The sequence below is a fragment of the Falco peregrinus genome, chromosome 3 (genome assembly GCF_023634155.1).
Source record: "Falco peregrinus isolate bFalPer1 chromosome 3, bFalPer1.pri, whole genome shotgun sequence".
Classification (NCBI taxonomy): Eukaryota; Metazoa; Chordata; class Aves; order Falconiformes; family Falconidae; genus Falco; species Falco peregrinus.
The window spans coordinates 30,563,018-30,584,893 of record NC_073723.1 but is presented as its reverse complement, the minus strand read 5'-3'; the positions used below and the strand labels follow the sequence as shown (position 1 = coordinate 30,584,893).

Below are 21,876 nucleotides of genomic sequence, written 5' to 3'. Positions count from 1 at the left end.
GGCTAGCATGAATGGGAAGGCCAGAAGAAACAAGAGAGACCGGGATCTCGATGTACTCCAGAGCTCACCAGCCACCCTCCTTGTGAGTCCTTTATCTTCACAGCAAAACTGAGAGGCTTTCAAGTCAGAAAAGAGGAAAGGAAGGAGGCAGTAAGGTGAGCTTTTTCTTGGAGAACACTTGAACTCTTGGCTTTTCTGATTTATGAGGGCAATGTATCAAGATATTTTAATGATATGCTTTTTAAAATCAGCCACTTTTAAAACAGAATTATGAAGCTGTGGCCCAAGGAAGATAGAGTTGCAAATGAAGTTTACCATCATGAAAGAAAATGTGTAAATATATCAGTTGTCTAAGAGATTAGAATCACTATCTTCTATAAGGCGCATCATGAGAAAATATCCCAGAAGTTGGCAAAAAAGGTCCAGGTACTTCCCTCAACAAATTTTTCAAAGTCAAAAGGGAAATGAAAAAGGAAGAAAAAAGGAAGTCATTTGTTGTCCACTGTTTGCTGTGGAACATAAGAATTTGACTAGCTCTGTGCAAGCTGTGCACACCGAGCTGTGTCACTGTGATGGCTCTCACAGGCTTCCAAGATGTACTTGGAGTCGTAACATGCTGGAGAAAGGTACTGTTCTCACTCTGATCTTTTTCACAAAAACCAGGAGATGAATGACCTCTTGAACCCGTTTTGAAATGTGACAGCAGTCCTATTTTATTGCATGTTGGCCAGTGACAGAGAGGTAGTGTCAGACATTTATCGTAAGGTTACTTTTTTAAGAAAGCATGGGTGTTTTTTAAACCTTGTTGCATTAAAGATTTCTGTAGCCCTGAATACTTGAATCACTTGCAGCCATCCTGTAACGCAGTCTCTGAAGCAAGCCAAACAACAACGTGGACTCTTAAAATGATTCTTTACTACAATCACAGTGGATTTCCCAATGTTGGCACCACCCTGTGCCCAAGGACAATACCCAGACCTTCGTTTCTGGACAATGTTTAATTTTTTTTTTAATCTTGTCTTAACCTGGCCAAATACAAAACAATTAACAACAACTTTGCTCACTCTGGAGCACATGGCTAATCCTACAAACAGAAGATGTGGTTCCCTTGAGTTGCCCTTTTGTGTATGTGCTGTTGGCAATGCTGGGCAACAGGGTGATTGAATTATTCAAGGCCAATTGAACTATGCTCCACCATCTCCGTGGACTGTGAGTACACACAGAAGGTGGGAATGATAGGCTTCCAAACCACCTGACCTCTTCAAGCAATCTTGTTCAGATAGGTATTAAAAAGGTTGGGAAGAGGAGTACCAGTAACCAATATTAGTGAGCACTAGAAAGCACAAGAAAATGCCAAGTAGAACATAGCATCCTCTGGCGGGAGGGAAAAGTTGTCCCCTGGAGTGAGAAGATCATGAGGGACACATAGGGGAGTACAGAGTAGAAGCAGGACAGAGAATATACTGGATTTTTTTAACAACTTGCAGCACAAAGAAGAACTGGCAATGAACTGAAGTTGGGCTAGGACCTTCCCCAGCTGGCTGGCGTAGCTCTCAGGGTGTGCTGCAGGGAACGAGTGGCTGTACGAAATGAGTTTAGCAATTTTTAGCTCTGCTGTGGTTAGGAGGGGCAGGCAGGAGCCATGAGTCTGCATTTCTCTTCTGGATACATCCTACAGCCTACACGCCAACCTGTGGCTAAGCAAGGGTGTGTCAGGTTTTGACCCTGTGCAGTGCTTAATTTCAGAATAAAATGTTCCCTTGGAAAAAATTCTTACTGTATCATGAATCCCACTGGAAAGATTATTTTTTTCAGCACAACTAAAACAAGTGCTTGTGAGTGGGCTGTTGATTCACTTGAGTTGCTATCACCTCCTGAGCAAGGCAGCGATACCGGTCCTGTTCAGGTTTCAGTGTATAAAGATGATGATCCGGAGTATGTCTTGTACCTCTAGGGACTCAGGTGTCACCCAGTTCAGAAGCTGTCCCTGGTGTATCTTAAATGATCTTCCACCATTCTGGGTGCAAGATCAGATACAGTGGATTCACAGCCGTCTCTGTAAAAAGTGTTTGCTGTTTCTTCTTTCATAGGGGAAGGTGAATGGCATGGAGGCTTGAACTACAGAGCCTGTGGCTGTGAGTCTGTGACTGTGGCAACACTCGTGCTCTGAAACAAGTTAGTAAACACTGAGTTTTGTATATTTGCAAATACTCCGTTTCTGTTCAACTTATCACTTGACACACACTCAACAGCACACTTCTAAGGCCATTGCTGTTACATTTGTGTAACAGTACCAGTAGATGGGTTTCCTTCTGCTGAGTGGTGGCTGCTGAAGGCCATTTGTCATGGATGCTAGCAGGGGGGCTCACAGCCCGGGGCAGCCTGTGCTGGTGGGCAAGCCTGGAAGGGGGAGACCAACACGGTGCCAGCAACTGCCTCCGACAGAAACTGCTGCTGGGTGCCCGACGTCTCACCAGCCAACCCTCCCTCCAAAGAGGTTGCTCAGAGCCAAGGCAGGAAAGCGAATCATCCTCTGGATGAGGTTTTGCAGAGAAAGCTGCACGCTCAACTTGCAGCAGCCAAAGTGTCTTCTCAAAATCCATTTACCTGCAAGAAAAATGGATTGGTGTGCTTTGGAGCCCAGTGACCTCATGCTGTCACTGTGTTGTGAGCACCCCCACTTTTACTACCCCTAGCATACTTTTGGTTTAATTCATTTTGCGGCTATGTCTGTGCCTCCACAGCTGGTAGCAAAGGGAGAGAGCTGGGATCAGTGGGTGACTCTTAGAGAGCTGGTGGGGCTCCATGCAAGCCCACAGCAGTGCTTGTACCTGTGCACTCAGCTGCCGCTGAGAGCTGCGGACTATTAACTGCCGCAAGGCAGGGACTAGGTCTTCCATCTGCAAAGTATGTAGTATGCCAAAGAAATAAAAATAGAAAGAGGCAGATAGGACTTCGTCGTTTCTCTAAACTCTGCCTGTGATTTATACTGCTCTGGACTTCCAGAGTTGATGTGGTGGCCTGACCCCAGCTGGATGCCAGGTACCCATAAAGCTGCTCTGTCAACTCCCCCTTTTCAGCTAGACAGGGGAGGGAAAATGTAATGCAAGGCTCATGGGTCAGGGGAAGGACAGGGAGATCATTCACCAGTTACCATCATGGGCAAAGCAGACTTGACTTAGGGAAATTAATTTAGTTTATTACTAATCAAAATCAGAGTAGGGTAATGAGAAATAAAACCAAATCTTAAAACAATTTCCCCCCACCTGTCCCTTCTTCCCAGGCACAGCTTCATTCCTGATTTTCTTTATCTCCTCCCCCTGAGCTGTGCAGGGGGATGAGGAATGGGGGTTGCAGTCAGTTCATCACACTTTTCTGCTACTCCTTCCCCCTCAGGGGGAGGCTCCTCACACTCCTCCCCTGCTCCACTGTGAGATCCTTCCTAAGGGAGACAGTCCTCCATGGACTTCTCCAACATGAGTCTTTCCCACGGGCTGCAGTTCTTCACAAACTGCTCCAGTTGGGTCCCCCCATGGGGTGCCATCCTTCAGGCACAGCCGGCTCCAGCTGGGTCCCCTGCAGGGTCACAGCTCAGCCAGCAAACCTGCCCCAGCCTGGGCTCCTTTCCATGGGGCCACAGGCCCTGCCAGGAGCTGCTCCAGCACAGGCTTCCCACAGGGTCACAGCCTCCTTCGAGCATCTACCTGCTCTGGTGTGGGGTTCTCCAAGGGTTGTGGGTGGATATCTGCTCCACCGTGGACCTCCATGGGCTGCAGGGAAACTTCTCCAGTGCCTGGAGCCCCTCCTGCCCCTTCTTCTGCACTGACCTGGGTGTCTGCAGGGCTGTTGCTCTCACATAGTTTCCCTTCTCCATCCTGCTGCAGGTTTTTCCCCTCTTCTTAAATACATTGTCCCAGAGGTGCTACCACTATCACTGATAGGCTCAGCCTCAGCCAGCAGTGGGGCCATCTCATAGCCGGCTGGCTTTGGCTCTGTCAGACACAGGGGAGCTTCTGGTGGCTTCTCACAGAAGCCACCCCAGTAGCCCCCCACTACTAAAATCTTGCCATGCAAACGCAGTACAGCTGGTCATAAATCAGGAGTGTGATATGAAGCCTGATGCTTCCTGATCTTCCCCATCATACTTTTTGAATGGAAATTAATAATTTTACAGGAGACTGCTCTGAAGTAATTAGTTCACCTTCTCATTTTTCCTTCCTTTTTCTTCTGAGGATATCCAGGTTAAAGCCATTGATGGGAAACTGTAAGCAAAAGAAGACATGCAGTTCATCCCTCCTCACAGAGATGAGAGCTGTGCTGGGGGATGTTATAAGCAGCTACTGCTTCCAGCAGCCCCAGGGCCTGGTGGTGCCCATCCCAGGCTGATGGATGTGGCTGCTGCTTTCCTGTTTGCAGGCACAAGACACCGATGAGGATGGCTACCCAGATGGCCACAGGCAAGGTGCTGCCTTCAGCTGTGCCTCCTACAGTCCTACATGTAGAAGAAGCCCTAAGTACAGACCAGCTGGTCCAGCTTGACATTTGCAAGCAAATAGCACACACATCTGGTTTGGGGCAGATACAGACTGTCACCCTGCCAGCAGCCAGCCCCAGGCACACGGGCTGTGACCCATGGTCCCGCTCCAGCCACCAGTGCTGAGCCCCTTGCTCTCCTCAGTCACACCAATCCTCCCAGCAGCTGGCATTTACTCCTTGCAGGCTGTGTGGAGAGTGAGACTACACAGAGAGACAGTTAAAGGTTTTATAAGAAGAGAGGGTGATCAGGTGCAGGACTCCATCAGACAAGTGTACTTTACATGACTGACCACTTTAATACCCCTTTCTGTCTGGTCTCCTCCTTTGCTCCTTCCTGACACCCTTCCTCTAGCATTCCTTCCTAAGTTTTGCAGAGTTCACCTCAAATATCCTAAATCCTCATGTTCCTCTTGTTTGCCCTTTCTTATCAGTTTCAAAGTCCAGGTGACCCTCTCCAAAGCTGGGCCTGGAGCTCTTCAATGGCCCATCAATCAGTAACCAGAGACTTTTGGTCTTTGACATTGTCTTTGTCCCTTGTCCTCCAGATTTGCATCTGTGTGTCCTTGTCTGCTGCATCCTCCTTTACTTATTATCCCCTTTGCTTTGAAAAGCTGAGGTCCTTGGTCAGATAACCTTCATAAAGCAGATGTTCTTACCTTCCACATACACTTATAAGGTGTACCTACAAGGGTTTAGTCTCTAATTTGCTTTATTTCTGGTATTAAAAGACAAGATATCTCAAGGTTACCAGTGGGATAGTCCAGACAACATTGTTTGGGATTGTCCTTTGGTCTCTTTGTTTTGTCAGTATGAATGTTTAAATTTACTAGAATGTTAGTGGCATATTTGACTATGAACCTTGAAAATACAGTACTTGGTTTATGCATATAATCTAGTCAAAATTATAAATTTGATGTTAAGTGGCTTTTCTCTTTATGCACATACCACCCACACCCCCGCCGTCCCCCCCCCCCCCCCAAAGAAAAAAATCCCTGACAGTTTTATAAGGACAAGCTAAGAACAGAGGTTATGTGAGGTTCCTACTTAAAGTTTTTTTAATTTCGTTTACTATAGTGACTTTACAAGTTGGGATAAGGCATAGTTAGAAATGCTCCTCCTTTTACCTTGGAGTTCCTGGTCTGTGCAGATGTACGTATGAAATAAAGAAGAGCCCCAAAGCAACCATATAGGGAAACATTTGAGTACTTTTCAGTGTTTTATTTTGATGATAAATTGTGGGACTTAGTAGGAAGCCAAGACAGATGGCAGTAAATGAAGTATTGTTAGTGTCAGGCTAGGCATACAGGTCTCCTGGTAGAATTTTCTTTGCTATTTCCTCTAGAGAACGATACAAGTCTCAAACAATAAAATATGAAAAAGTCGGCTGCTTGGTGGGAAGTTTAGCTTCCACTTGCATCAGTGCTGGAATACGCAGCATTGGGTCCTTCTTCCTAATGCTGCTTCCCCCACCGCCACCGGGGCGTTAACTACAGGTAGCGGCAATGAGGTTAATGTTATCTTGCGTATCAGTTACACAAGGTAATTCCAGCCTCCCTGACAGCAGCGACTTCGGGCGTGGGTGGGTAGGACGGTGTGAACGAAATTAAATCCTCACGGCTTCAGAATTTGGGGCAACTCCAAAGGGTGCCGTGATGTCCCCCGACAGTATCTTTCTTTGCAGTGCAATGGAGGTTTTTTCCCCGCTGGTTCGCCTGTCGAGGGCCGCTAGACCAGCTACATGGCAGCTTGGCTAAGGAAGCCCGGCCACGGCTTGGCTCGCATGGCCCCAGCCCCAGGCGCGGCGGTGCCCGAGGAGGGTGGGTCGGTGCGTGGTTGTGCGGGTAGGCGCCGCCACCGGGGGACCGCGCTGTGCCGCCTCCCCGCGCCAAGGGCGCCCGGCTGCCCGCTCACTGATCCCCTCACTGCGTATTTCAAACCCCTCCGCGCCCTGCGGTGATGCTCCGCTCTCGGCGCTGCTCTAGCCGGCAGCGGGCGCTGGTGCCGGTGGGGGCACGGCGGGGGCTGCAGGAGCACGGCGGGCTGCAGCGGCGCAGCGGCCACCCGGGACACCGGCGGGGACGCCCCCTCCGCCGCCGGGCTGGGTCCCTCCGCCCTCGGTGCCGCCCGCCGGGAGGGGCGGCCCGGCCCGGCCCCGCCCCCGCGGAGCGGCGCGGCCAGAGGCGCGGAGCGGCGCGGGGCCCGGAGGAGCCGCGGAGATGCTGAGCTCGCCCTGGGCGCGCTTCTACTCCAACAGCTGCTGCCTCTGCTGCCATGTCCGCACCGGCACCATCATTCTCGGCGTCTGGTACCTGGTAAGCGCCTGCCGGCTGCCCCCGGCCCCCCCGGGGGTGTCCCCGCCCGGTCGCTCGGCACCGGCTGCAGGGGCAGCTGTCCCGCGGAGGGGGGATGCCCACGGCAGCAGCCGAGGCTGCCCCTGCCGCCCGGGCGGGCTTTGGAGGTAACCCCCAGGGAGACACGTTACTGTGAGCATCGTAACGGCCCCAGCCCCCCCGGCTCAGAGGCTGGTGTTCAGGCTCTGCTTAAACGGGGGAAATGAAGCGTGTGTGTGCTTAGGGTCGGGGGGGGGGGGGGCGGCGGGGGCAGCACGGGCAGGCTCACCAGGGTCCCGAGCACTAAGCCGTTCGGGGGACGGAAGATGTGATGAGTGAAGCCCCCGCGGCGAGGGGCGCCCCCCAGGCCGGGCGGCGCTGCTGCCCCCGCCGGGCTGCCCCGACCCCGCGGGGGAAACCCTGGCTGGGCACGTCTGGTCGGCGCGTCGTGAAGCGGGCGGGTGTTCTCGTCACTGCTGTTCCTCGCTGGGCAGGTAACTGTCGGTAGTATCTCGGGCTGCCTGGCGAGAGCTGAAGCCTTTCAGGCAGCTGCTATCAGGTCCCAGAAAGACTTAAGTCCCTCGTCAGGGCAGTGGCTTGGGAGTGAGGGACTGACCCTGCTGCCAGCCCCCAGGGGCTGTTCGACACCCGGTTATATCAGCCAGGGGAAGGAGGCGGTGAGGGGGAGGCACGCTAAGCCCCCGGTTCCTCTCCTGTCCCTCAATCCCTTGGGTAGCACTGCGGGAAAAGCAGCTTTCCCCGAGCCGGCTCTGGCCACGGTCGCAGGGTTTGCAATAAAAATTGCTGGTTGGTCGCTGTCGGTTCTGTAGATGCGCTTCTCAGCCTGCTCAGTATGCCCTGCCTCTTGGTGCGAGGAATCGGCCTGTGTCTGATGGCAAGGCCGTGCAGAGCTGTTTGCCAAGCATCATTTTTCAAATGATTGCAGACGGAAGCAGATTAGACCCGGGCTTATTTGCTAACTGCTGAAATTCCCTTCAGAAGCAAGTGAAAAATGCAGGGCTAGCCTCCATTGTAGGGCAGCTCATTAAATAAATTCAATCAGCGTAATAAAAAGGCTAGGCTGACGTTTCTGTCCTAGAAATCTTATAAAACGCTCTACGTCCCCTAAAATACATATTTCTCCACTGAGAAAATGGTGCATTAGTTGAGCCATTTCTGGCTCCTGGTTTTATAAAATACCGTTAAATGCAATATCCACAGCCTGTGGTATCTGAAATACTGACAGTATTGAAAAATATGCCTCACTTTGCCTGGCTGCAATGAAGTTTCAGTAAGTTTTAATATGACCTGAAAGCATTTGAACGTTTCTGCCAGGGTTATTTCCTCCTGCCTTCAGCTGAATGAAGCCTTTTCACATTGGCTCCACTGAGGCAGGGATACGGATATTTTAGGTGTTCAGTGGACCTAAAGATATTTGAGGAAGAGGGAAGTAAGTGCATCAGCTGGCCATAGATACAAAGAAAAGCCCGACAGCTCTTTAGACATTGTTACCTAAACACCAGTGCCCCCATTTCACATAATATTTTTCTGCAAAACCTACTTATAAATTTTCTTTTCTAACTAGCAGGTACTTCCTCATTCATTACACCTTTCCCTACCTTGCTTCTTTTGCTTTCATAGATTTCTCAGGGCAGATTTCTGAATGACTTCAGACTGACAATAACCCATAACATGTCAAGGGGCACATTTCTTTCTGTGCTTTCTCATCTGTGGCAACTATTTAGATTTTTAAGGTTAACTATGAAGAATAGAAAATTAGATGCATGTTGAAAATAAACGCTAAAGCTTTTTGCTAGCTTACAAAGTTAGGAAGCAGTAAGTGAGGAAGGGGTAGCCTCTTGAGTAAATAGCTTGAGCAAACAGCTTTGTTTTACAAAGTCATATACGAAAACATTGTTTTACCTCAGAAGAACAATTATGATTTGATACCATGTACTACTGAGTACATAAAAATAGATGCAGCCCTAGTAGCAATTTTTTTTCTCTGCATGCATTTTGGGTGGTTGCATTACTCCAAACCCCATGAGCTATGAACATTACCTCAAATAAAGTTCAAACAAAAACCCCTTTGATTTTTCACCATGCCAGCATATGTTCTGTGTACTGTTTGCCATTATGCTTTACAGGAAATTACTTGAGGAAAAAACATCCCCCTAGAGAATGAATAGTTTTCTTGTTGCTTTTCATATCTTGCTGTCTGTGAGGTTTAAGTTTTATTAATTCTATGAATATGAATACAATGATTCAGTAGCAGAGGGTTCTGAAGGAGGAAAAATAGTAGCTTAAAAATATGGACAGGCTTTTAAAATAACATTTTCACACGTTGAACCCGTTTTGTGTTAGTATCACTTTAGGAGGCAGAACTTCATGTCTGAGTAAATGTGCAAAAAGTCCTGTATTCCTTGGCAATGATGTTTTAGCTCTTTAGTTTTAATGTTTTAATTGGATATTTGGGATCCTACGAGTAGTGGGGAGAGTGGGGAGCTGAGTGCAGGTGGAGTCATCAGGGCTGCATGATGAGAGCGCTTTCCCGCATTGGTAAGGGGAAGGAACACTGTGAATTTCCAAAACAGACCCAGCAGCCACGTGCACTTAGCAATGGTTTCATAAAGTATCAATAGCTGGGAAATAAATATTTAACTTTGCTCTATTTTAAGAACATAATGGATCTCAGAATGCTGATGTTTCTATAGCTATTGTGTTTCAGTAGTTTCTTCGTGGTAGAGCCATAGGTACTGCATCTAGAATAATATAATACAGCATTGCATGGTATTGCAGTATAGGATATATATAATACAATACACGTACTATCACAGAGCACTGAGGTACTTCAACATAAAAAGTAACTTGTAAAGCAGTCGGGGGAAATTTCCTGAAAAGAATATCTAATCAGGTTGCAGAATAGCCTGCACTTCAGGAACTAGTGTGCTGCCTTGGGGGAGAAAAGCTTAAAAGGGGCTGCTGCCGTGTTGAATACAAACATTATGCTGAAGGTTAAAATGGCAGTAATGTGGCTGGCTGGGGGCTAGCATTTATTTCAAAACCTGAGGACCAGTTTGGTTCAGCTGGTTGTTAATCTTTGGGTTTTATCCCACTGGCACGGACTTTTTACTTCTCTCTATTATAATATGAAATTAGAGGTCACAAATGATAACACAGGAACATTTTTGGGCACAGAAGTCTTACAAATGTCATACTTTGAAAATAAAAAATTCAGGAAAATTAGAAAGTCACTTTCAGCAGCTTAGTTTTGTCCCAGACAGTTGTAGCAGCGTGCTGCTCAAGACAGTGACACTGCTGAAATGAGCCAGCTTCAGTTACGATCTCCCCTGGGTGCCGGAGTCCAGGGCAAAGCTGGCGTTTTTGTCAGTTCCAAGTGACCCAGTCAGGACTGGTGAGTCAGAATAACATCCCAATGGTAACAGCATTTATAAACACAGCGTGTCTTCTTCCTGAGGAAACGGACTCCACTTTCTTTATCTAAAACACAGAAAAGGAACAACATCAGATGTGGTAACAGTGTCACGGAAGGATTTTCCATTCTCTCGACACGTGGCAGCGGGGTTTATGCACACTCCGAGGCTCCACCGGCAGCATCTGGGACAACAGGAATTATTTCCTATTTGCTCAGATGGAGAGATGAAACTTTGAGCCATCAACTGAGGAGAAAGAAAGCATTAAAAGAAGGAGCTTTCATTTTTGAGCTCTGCGTGCCCAGTGCCGTGCCGCCTGCTACCTGCCTTGCTGCAGCAGTGCCCTGGGCATGGGCTGCTCCTCCCCACTGTCCCCTGGTCCCTGGGAGCCACTGCCCTCCCTCCGTGCTCCCTGGGGTGCTGGCAGAGAGGGGCTAAAAATAAAAACTAATGGAAGGCTGAGAACCTTTTATAACAGTGAGTTATCAAGTTGTGCGGGTCCCTCCGAAGGACATGCAGTAAGAACATAAATAGAGCGAGCTGAAGTTTTTAGCCAGCGTGGCTTCAACATTTGAGCTGCTATTTGTGGAAAGCTCAGCATGAATTGCTAGTCGTGACATTTCAGTTCAGGATTTTTCTGAATATACCGTTGAAAGAGTGCATAATTTCACTCTGAATCCCAGCCATTTTTTTTTTTAATGAAAGGATTGAAACCTAATGGATGAAAAAATGTACTGGGGGTGGCCTCTCTATAGCATAAAGAAAAAAAGCAAAAAAAAAAAAAAGCACCACTTGCTATGTCTTCGTTGATTTACAGGTTGAAAACCCAGCTGAGATCAGTGGAGTGCACTTGATCTGATGTCAAAATGAGAACTGAGGTATTTTGTGGCTGGGCCGTGCTTATTTTCATGTCTTTTTTCCAAGCCCCCATGCAGAACAGCATGTATGCCAATGTGTGTAAATACCAGTTTAGAAGATTACTGAAATCTTGGCTTACTTGGCAGGGACTAGAGATCAGCACTGACTGCTCACGTAAACAAAATGTACCTACACTGGGGTCCTTCCACGCTGCTCTGTCCTCACTCCTGCAACCTTTACGCTGTCCGAAACAGTTCACATCAGCAAGGAGGTGTGAGTGGTGATCCCTTGAACAGGGTGGAAAGGCCCTTTCAGGGGAAATAAAGACATTCTAAGAAAAGATGGAGTTACTGATTATTTTCAAACCTGTGAGAATCAAGTGACTCTGAAAACTGAAAAAAGAACTGAAGTTGTGAAAAGGGGCAAACTGCACCATTAGAAGCCTGATGTTACAGGGAATTGGAAACTTTGTTATCCCAGTTTGCATGAATACATGCATGATGCCTTGTGTTTCACCCAGAAAATTAGGTTTCTTTGCTTTTATATGGAATGAAATGGACTAAGAATAAAGGAGCCCCAACTTTATGTCTGTTTGAATGGTCATAATCCATCAGCCAGCTCATTGAAGGCTCTGTTCCTTCATATCAGCCAGGGATGTTGCTTCCTGTGTCACGCCAGTGTGATACAGCTGGGGCATTGGGTCAGGTGGTCCTGCAGGCAATGCTGCCTTCGCCATTCAGTACTGGTGGCAGTGGGGAAAGAAGCTGTGCAGAATGGGGCTTTCTGTGGGTTCACTAGGTGGCTGCCCCTCCATGGCCCAGATCTGGGCAGTATATTCCGGGGGAAGAGCTGGGTGGTGCCAATGACATGCCTAATTCCTATCCCTTGGCAGGAGATGTAGTGTCAGCAGCAAGTGAGATTTACCTGCTGGCAGGTGAAAGAGTCATGGTATAATCTGAAATGACTTGAGATTCCCAATTCTTGTAGTGAAACTGGTAGCAGTGACTAAATATTTACGTCCCAAATGCCGTGTCTGTAAAATTATCATTAGTTTTTCTATTGCCTGTACTTCTTTTCATAAAATGAAAGCCAAGCTCTTGAAAAAAGCCAGTAACATTCCCAAATAATTCATTAGAGGCTTCCTGTGCACATGCTTGCTCTTGAGGAGAGTGGAGAGAAAACTTGGAATTATTGTTATGAATAAAGAAAAATATGCATCCCACTTTTAAAAGCTCCCCTGTATGATTGATGTACATGTCAATATCCAACTGAAACTGGGATCAGAAGGAAGTTCAGGGTATTTGCTCTTGGAGTGGATCACATCCATTTCATTATCTTCTTCAAGACCAGCAGGAAATAAATTACTGATCCTGCACATGGGTATCTGTTCAGGGCCTGCGTGGTGTTTTCTTAAGAAATTCAAAATGTATTTATGCATTTTAGACATGATAGAGCAAAGAATAAAGACCAGCAGTGATCATTAGCATGAACAAAATATACCTCGTTTGAAGGACCTTCTCAATAACTACATTCTGATTGTAACTTACCTAGAGACACAGTATTAAATAACATAACTATTAATTGCTTTGAGAACGGCTTCTAGAGAGCCCCTTAAAGGACTCCTCTCCCCACCACTCACAAACCCAGGCTGGTTTCTGCAATGCAGGAGGACCTTATCCCACCTGCTTTCTCCAGTTCATGCTTCAGGCCCTCTTCAGTTAGATTACAGAATGAAGTACCATATGGGAGGAAATTAAATCACACAATCAATAAGACAGCTTGCAAAGACCCTAATCGCTCACCTATGGGTGACAGAATCAATCCATGAACAGGCCAGAAAGATTATCTGAAAAAAGGATGGATTCATCGGTATACCATATCCCAAGTTACCTGGGCTTTCTGTTCTGAGTGAAAATAGCCAGGTTTGTGTGTTTGCCATGTTGCAAAGAGGAGCAGAAACAGTGTTTTGTCTGTCCTCCCCGGAGTCTGTCATATGTCAGTGTGTTTATTACTGTTTTTGTTTTAAACACTTTTTAAGTCATTGGAGAGTTAAAATTTCTTGCAAGCATCTTTTGGACAGTCCGTGCATTTACTGAACTGTTTATCAGTCTGTAACACAACACAAGGATTTCTGAAAATGTCTTTAAACTCTAATCCCCTTACATACGCAGTTTTTCTTCTATCCCCAAATACCACACTAGGTGTTTTCACGGAGTATATGAATCATTGCAATGATAGCTCATAATCTGCATCAGTTGTCCAGGATAATGACACAGTTATCTCATCTAATCAATGCAGTTACCAATTCAGAAAATGCAAACCTTTGTAAAATACTCTTTTTTTTTCTAGTAAAGGCCTTCAATTGGGTAATAAATTCAGTGGGATTACAGGGGACAGTTGTCTCCCTTCAGTGAGAAAACAGATGGTTGGTTGTAATAGGAGCAAAGTTTGCATAAATGCTTGTTAAAGGAAAAAAACACATTAAGGGTCCAGTATGCTGTAATTACATTTGGTTTTTATACAAAAAGTCATGAATGTATTTATAGAAAGGAGAGGAGGTATTACAGTAATCAAGTAAAATGTATTTAGAAGTTCTGTTGAAGGTTAATATGTATCTCCTAGTGAGCCAGAGGAGAACACATTAAGCTTTGTAAACTGATCGTTGATTAGACTGACGTCAGTGAAAATGCAATTAGTCTTATATATTCCTGGACATATGGGACGGATGTTGCAAAATAGCCAGGAATTAATTTCCTTGATTGCTTTCTTTTGCTCAGGTTTTATTGTGGGGCTCACGCTTTGACTGTAAAACTCTGAAAGTTTAAAGTGGTGAGACTTGAAAATGCACACGGGATTTTCTGCAGCTGGGCTGGAGGGTTAAAGCCGCAAATCTCCAAAGAGCAGAACGGGAAGAGAAAACCCACCTTCATTGCTGAAGGTGCGAGAGAGTGCTCCTGGTCGATCTGAAGTAGAGAATCTGCCAGGAAGGCATCATTGAAGAAATAATCTGGACTTGAGCCTAGCACGCTGTTCCTCGACCTCCTGTGGGTCTGCTCTCTTTCGCATATCTGCAATAAGCTCTGACTAATGTCATCCTCGTCCTCTGCCTTAGAAGAGCTTTTTAAAGTGCTGTGGCTGTTTTCCATTTCATTGCTGGCTTGTGCTGAGCGAGGTTTTGCTCTGTCAGGAGATATATTAAGCTACTTAAAACAGACAGGACAAATGCTTTTGGCAGAAACACAGGTTTGTGGGAGGTTTTCACCTTGCGGAGGTGCATTTCCCAACTGTGAAACAGCTGCACCCAGACAGATCAGATACATGTAATCATGTTATTTACTATTTTACTAATTATCTGTACTGTACCATTCTTTGTGGTGTGCCCATTTCTTCCTTGCATGACTAAATCCCTGCCTTGGGTTGCAGAGTGATGCAATGATGCAGTTTACTACCGACAGCCCCAGTCCGGTCCCTTTTGTATGACTTCTATGCATATTGCCTGTGGTGACTACATAACGATAATTGATCAAAGGTTTGGTGTGCTTTGTTTGGTTTTTTTTTTGGTTGTTGTTTTTTGCTTTTTTGTGTTTGTGGTTTTTTTTTAATTAAGTGGGCATATGTAGTCTGCTGCCAAAAGTTGGGGTACACTCCTCTCACCAGTGCAGTAACACATGTCCAAAGAGGCTAGAGGTGAGTTTGAGCACAGAGTCACGGGCTGGTGTGGGTAAGGCACACTAGCTGCTGGCCAGGGCCAGCTGCCTTGGGCAGTCCAGCCTGGGTGCTCAGTTACAGCCACGTTCACTGGCCCAGCCCCTGTCACAAGTCCACACCAAGCTTCAGACTCATGGCAGCTGCCACGACTCACATCAACAGTGACACTTTAGCAGGTCTGCCCTCAACCTTTCATAGCCACCCGCAAGACTCAAAAATCAGGTTTTGGAAGTAAAGGACAAATGCAGAAACCAAACAAATCCCAACTGACCCATCGAGCAACCCTTTTTCTAATAAGGTTTTAATGCATACCATTCTTGGCTAGCTCTCCGCAGCATCCTGAACCAAGGTGTGCTTTAGTGGAAATTCTGAGTTGATCTGGCAATGTTTTACCTTGAACATGGGTATATGATTTTATTTCCCTAGGGCCGGGCAGAAGACCTTAGCAATCATTTTCAGGACTTTGCTCAGATATGAGTTCAACTGTATTTAAATACAATGTAAAAGTAACAAAGAATCCACTGATAGATTTGCATACAAATATCCTATTTCCTTAAACCATGGAAAGACTAAGATTAAGTATAACAAATTAAACTCTATCTCTAGGGAGGCAGAAACCTCTAGTGTGCATCCTGCACAGTCTGTCCATCTATTTTTTTTTTTAATTTTGTCATTACCATGTTTCATTAATAACAGATCTCCTGTGGTTTGAGTTTTAGGGCTGTTAAAAGCCTGGCAGTAGACAGTAGTTGAGTGAGTCATTTGTATAGAAGAGTGCTGATAAATTATGCTGGACTTCCTATATCAATTTAATCAGCATAGCCTTTGAAGTTCCGTGCTTAGTGTCATTATAATAACCAAAGTTGAAATTATATATATAGTCTGATTAAAATATTTAATGCGGCTTTCTATTTTATGCTCTCTAGAATACGCACTCTGTAGCGTGCTGGTCTGAGCCTGTCTGGATCATTCTTTGACTTCTCATGAGTAATACAGAAAAATAAGCAACAAGAATTGCAGACTCTACCTTGCCTTCTCCAGATTAAAGAACATAAAAACTTAATTGCTACTTGTGATCTGACTGACACTCTCCCTATCCCAGTGCAGTGTTTCAGGTAGCAGGCACAAACAGGCTTTGAGAAGTCACGCAGGGGAGGTAAGAAAGAGCAACTTGTGCAGGGACAATATTTTCTTTTATGCTGCTGTTATTCTAAGGTTGGGCAACAACCTGAAGCAGGAAAACTTGTATTTTGTTTTTTTAGGATGCTTTGTAATATGACTAAGCACTTGCATTTCCTGAATAAACAGGTCATCCTTTTCTGTATTCCTCCAACCTTTTGGCTTCAGTAATGATGTCTGGTGATGAGTTTCACTGGTGAAAGGGGTGAAGGATTCCCTTGTAACCCAACTTGATGTGGCAATGTGGCATCTTTCTGTTCCCCTTCAGACTGCTGTGTTCTATTGGGTGAAAAGATAACTAAGTGTGGCTGGGTTTCCTTCCTCGGACCATTCATTAATTTGTGCATCACTAACACATCTGTGGCTTGTCCCTCAGTGCTGGCAAGCTGAAACATTTTCATTAGCATGAGGCAGAAGGCTTACACAGCAGAAAAAAAGAGAGGTATCTACTCTGACAGCCAGGGTTCTCCTGCTCCTCCTTTTCTGGGCGTTCAAGCCACTGACTGAGGCGTGCTTAGATGCAGGTCCTGGGTCCTACGTGCCCTGAGGGAGAAGGTGACTGAGATATTGCTGTAAGATCTGTAAAGATACTTGGCCCCACTGGAGGGACACCTTGTTCCTTCTCACCTTGTTTGCCTGCTTTCCACACCAGTCAGACAGCTGTAAAACCTTTATTGCTAAAAGTGCCTCCTTGTTTAATCAGAATTCAGAAAACAAAATATACTTTGCCTATCAGGGGGAGAGAGAACAGATAGAAAAATCTGCCCATATGGGCCAATATTTCATAAACCTTAACTCGTCATCAATGCTAACAGATAAGTTTGGGAAAGGTGTTCCAGACAGTGCTAATTTACCCTGAGCTATTGAGTTAAACCCTGAACTTTGGTTTTTTTCCCTGTTGTAGGGTTTTTCTGTCCTTTTGATGAACAAAAGCATTTTTGCTTGTATTGATATCTTCTATGCTAAAGGAAAAAATCAAGAACAATGCAATTAACATGCCAAGTGGGAAGACAAAGGTAGATGGAGGGGATTAAGGATGCTGAGTTGGCTAAACTATACAGTTTCCATACATTCTTACTTTTTCTAATAGTAATACTGGTTTCAAATATCCAAATACTATAAAATATTCTTCTGTTCTTAGTTTCAATGAGCAAAAATAGTTTAAGACTGGGGTTTTGTTTCTGTAATTTCTACAGAGAACAAGCACCTGGAGTCACAACTTTACCTTGAGTTTTTTAAGGGAGACAGAGGGTATGGGGGTTTTGTTTGAGACTTTGTTCAGTTTTCTTAAAAACATTCAGGATTTCTTACTAGTAAAACTAATGTCCTTGGTGATTTGCTTCAATAAGCATCTCTGTAGAGGGCAACAAACTAAACCCTGGCAGTTTTGTGGGGTATTAAAAACACACTAGAATTGTGTGTGCCAGTTCAAAACCTGGCCAAGGTTTAGGAGCCTTGGTCAGCAACATCTGGAGATGGCTCACTGTTCAAAGTCCTCGGAGAAATCTGCTGTTATTTGCTGCTCAGTCACAACTTGTTTGGTTCAGAAACATCATCCCCTCTTTCATCTGGTAGCTGTATCAGGTACGGAACTATAAAGTAAGCTACAATGATGTTTTTGGTAACTAGCTGCCTATATCGATCACATTATTATAATTCACTAATGTGGATTACAGAAAGTTGGAGGGTTAGCCCAGAATGTTTTCATTAAATCTATTTTTTTATTATTTTGTATATCATAAAACCGAAGTGTATCTCTGCAGTTTTCTATTTTTCTCTCCTTATCTGAAAGTATTGGGGTTTTATATCTACCTGTTACTGGGGTGTTCACTGTCATTAAACCAGCTCCCTGGAACTGAAAAGGGCCCCGGGCAGGGAGCACAGGCAGTGAGTTAGCTCTCCACCAATGCAGAGATTTAAGGTGTATACTTAAGCAGATCTCTCGAGTTCAGTGAGGCTGAAAAGAGACCCAGAATTAAAAGTGTATGTACATCTTCCACTGTATAAACTACATCCAGACTGTTCCATGCATGGGTTCAGTTATAAATTGAACCCTCAATATAAATAAAGCTAGGATTTTTTCCTTACTTTTTCCTATAAATGTAAGGATCTCTCTTTACTGCATTAGGAAGTCTTAGGAGAACTGTAGCAGAATATTTAGAGGGGACCCTGTGGATCTCAATAGAAATACTGGTGTATTTTTAATGCAGTGCACCGACTTAAATTAAGCTTAATATTTCCTCTTCTAAACTCCTTTATCAGAGCAATTTTATTTCAACTCTTGACTGTAAGCTGGAGGAAGACAGGGGAAAATTAAGCCCTTGTAATTCCTGACAATTCTTTTAGTATTTACAGACACCTATGTAGTTGCTGGCTTGAGCATTTCTCTATCTGCTTGAGTTAGGAATCAGCAAAAGATCTCTGTTAATGGCATGCTCTCAGGAGCTACTGGAATTAATTTTATTTTAGATAAGCTGGGATAGATACCATGCAGCTGCACTTCTGTGAAGGGTCTGAAATTACAGTGGTACTTCTTTTCTCATTACCTGTTGCTGCAGTGGTTCCTAACACCTTTCTTCCCCTGCATTTTATCTCCATGGGTCACCACAGCTCACTGCTGATCTCTGGAACAAATGGTGTGGGAAATAAATAAGGCAACTCACTCATTGGTGCAGAAGTTTGAAATTTTAATGTGTTATATGGTTTCTAAATGCTGGATGCTGTCTGTGGCAAACATGAGGTTGCTTCCTTGCATCCTGAATGCTGCACATTCCCCCAAGCAGAGCTGCATCACATTGTACACAAGCTGCTGGTTCCTTACCATGGTACAGACGGAAGCAGCAGCAGCGGCTGGCAGTGCTGGTCCTGGTCTCAGTGTGTGCTGCCTTTCTCCCTCCTGCCTGCACGCACCTTCTCTCACGCAGTTACTGATGTTTAAAATATATTCTACTCAAAACTGAAATTGTGCTTGGTAAACTTTGAGCAGGAGATCCAAGTAATGCTCCAATATTTAGACTAGCTACCTCCTCCATATTTTCTTTCCCCCCCGTTTCATTATATGTTCTGGGGTCTCTACAAAGCAGTTATTTTCCCCCTCTGCATTGGTGAGAATCTGGTTGCCAGAGAAGCAAGATTTGGGGATTTTTAAAATTATTATTTTATTTCTCTATCGGGATAATAGGACACAAGCATTTCTAGGACTTTCTGTGGGATCTTTCTCCAGTCCCTTGTTAGGCCACTCTGGGCACCATCCTGCAAGGGCTGAGCTCAGGTGCAGAACTGGGGGCTGATAATGGGGTCTATCAACAGCCCCCAACATGGCAGTTGATGAACCAGGGCCAGCGGCCATCCAGGCAGCTGAACCAGGAGCAAAAGAGGATGAGACCAGGGACACAACTGCAGACAAGCTACAATGCGCATTCAGGGGGTCCATCCAGGAAGCGTGGCTGGAGACCTGCATTCCTGTGGTGCTGCTGGAGCAGGGACTGATAACCCCCAGGCTGATCTGAAATGGGGTCTTGGGCTACGGTCAGGGATGTGTGGAGGTCCAAAGTGGGGCTGGGCAGGGCCAGAACGTTGGTACTCCTGGGGCTCCTCTCCTATAACTGTGGGTAGCAGCGTGACCGTAACCAGCAGCAGGACTCAGTGGGTACCATTCTGACCTGATAGTGCAAAATCTTGCATTTTATTCTTGCTGCTGAAAACCACCCTGGTGTATGTTCGTGAACATGTTTCTGTTTCTCCATCCATAAGAGGAGGATAACATGTCTCATTGGGAAGGTAAAGGGCCCAGTTGCTTACTGAAACTTCGCATAATGAAAATGTTTTCTAAGCACTGTTAATTAGTTGTTACATTATTTGTTGCTGAAGGAATGTAAGAGAAATCTTGGCCTTATTAAGAAAGCATAAAAATCTCTTCTGCTTTTCCTGGAACACAGATTTCAACTCTCATACTAACTGCATATATCAGTAGGGAATTACTTTATGCTCTTGTCCTTGATTATGTGTCCTTGGAAGATGCTACGTCAGTAAGTTTTTAAGCACATTAAATTTATGCATGAAAGCATTTTTCAAAATTCAACAGTTGCATCACTTTCAAAACAAAAGAAAAACCCTAAGAAATACAACACACCCAACTGTGCACACATTTCATCTCAGAGAAAGAGCGAGCAAATAAGCACGTGGTATATTTCACTTGCACTGCTGACAGCACAGCTGGAAGGTGTTTAGAGGTCATGATGAGGGTCACAAAAGAACAACCTGATAGAACAGAAAAGTGATGCACTAAAGAGCATTAGATAGATTCCTACTGACCTCACTGGACTTCAGATCTGAATCTGGACATATCCGTATGGAGAAAGTAGAGTGTCTAGGTCACTATTTTATGAAACTTCCTGACTATACCTGTACGAAAGATTAAACTTGTATGCCTCTAAAATAGCAGCACTATACGCATTTATAGTTTCTGATTGCTTGGCTATTTTGGGTACTTCAGTAACGTATTTATTACTGGTATATGTCCTTTAGCTTTCCACAAAAGAGTAAGCAAGAACTGGATTGCAATATAAAGTTACACATAATGTTAAAAATTAGTAGGATTTATGGAATGTAACTTTGAATGTTGACAGTCTCTGATCTGTCTTCAAAGCCAGGACAAGACCATCTATGTCTGCAGCATTCCCAACACAAAGCTATTTAACTGTTCTATGAAAAAATGCAGTAATGAAGTTCTCTAAACCCCTCCAGACAATCTCTTCTGTTGTCTGATTGTTCTTATCATTCAGCAAGCTTCCTAACCTAAATTTCCTTTTGCTGTAATGTAAATCTGTTACTTTACTCATCTCCCAGTGGACCTGGAGAAAAGTCTATGGCCTCCTTCTTTTCCTTGCCTTTCTGCACAAAAAAGACTGAGAACATCTGCCTCCAGCTTCTCCTTGCTAAACAACCCCACTTTTTTCCCTGTCAGTCACACTTTCCAGATGTCTGATCACCTTCTGTTCTGTTGCAGGATCCTCTCCAGGGTTTTTCTTGGTACATTTTAGAAGGACTTTGAACTGGACCCTTTCTGCAGAGGCCCTGTGGAGGGCGAGTGGGAAGATGACTTGTGCGTCTAATACCCAGGTTTCTGCAGTACTGCCCACCACCACGTAGCCACAAAGATGAGCTTGTGGGATGGCACTGAGTCACGTTCAGTTTATTCACTCTCATACCCAAACTTCTGAGGAACTGTTATCTAGTCAGTTATTTCTCCTCTTGTTCTGCAGTTCATCACAAATGTCATGCTCTGTGCTTGTTGGTACTGAATTGTGCTCTATTGTCTGAATTCGTAGTATCACAGAATGGTTTGGGTTGGAAGGGACATTAAAGATTATCTAGTTCCAACCCCCTGCCATAGGCAGGGACACCTTCCAGCAGACCAGGCTGCTCAAAGCCCCATCCAGCCTGGCCTGGAGCACTTCCAGGGATGGGGCATCCACAGCTGCTCTGGGCAGCCTGTCCCAGGGGCTCACCACCCTCATCACAAAAAGTTTCTTCCTTATGTCCAATCTATCTCTATCCCTTTCAGTCATTACCCCTTATTGTATTACTGCATGCCATTGTAAAAAGTTCCTCTCCAGCTTTTCTTTAGGCCCCCTTTAGGTACTGGAAGACTGCTATAAGGTCTTCCCCAGAAACTTCTCTTCTCCATGTCCTTCTTATGTTGGGGCCCCAGAGCTGAACACAGCACTGCAGGGAGGTCTCAGGAGAGCAGAATAGAAGGGGGGAATCACCTCCCTTGACCTGCTGGCCACACTTCTTTTGGTGCAGCCCAGGATACAGTTGGCTTCTGC

At 45.3% G+C, this 21,876-nt stretch overlaps 1 protein-coding gene across 1 annotated transcript in view; it reads left to right on the top strand.

Moving 5' to 3' along the window:
- The first annotated feature begins 6,626 nt into the window (after positions 1 to 6,626).
- Positions 6,627 to 21,876, top strand: part of LAPTM4B (lysosomal protein transmembrane 4 beta) — a 61,923-nt gene continuing 46,673 nt past the window's right edge. Inside the window, exon 1 of the mRNA XM_055800343.1 lies at positions 6,627 to 6,848. Within this exon, the coding sequence (XP_055656318.1) occupies positions 6,753 to 6,848 (96 nt within the window). The 5' untranslated portion in view covers positions 6,627 to 6,752. The remainder of the gene's footprint in view (positions 6,849 to 21,876) is intronic.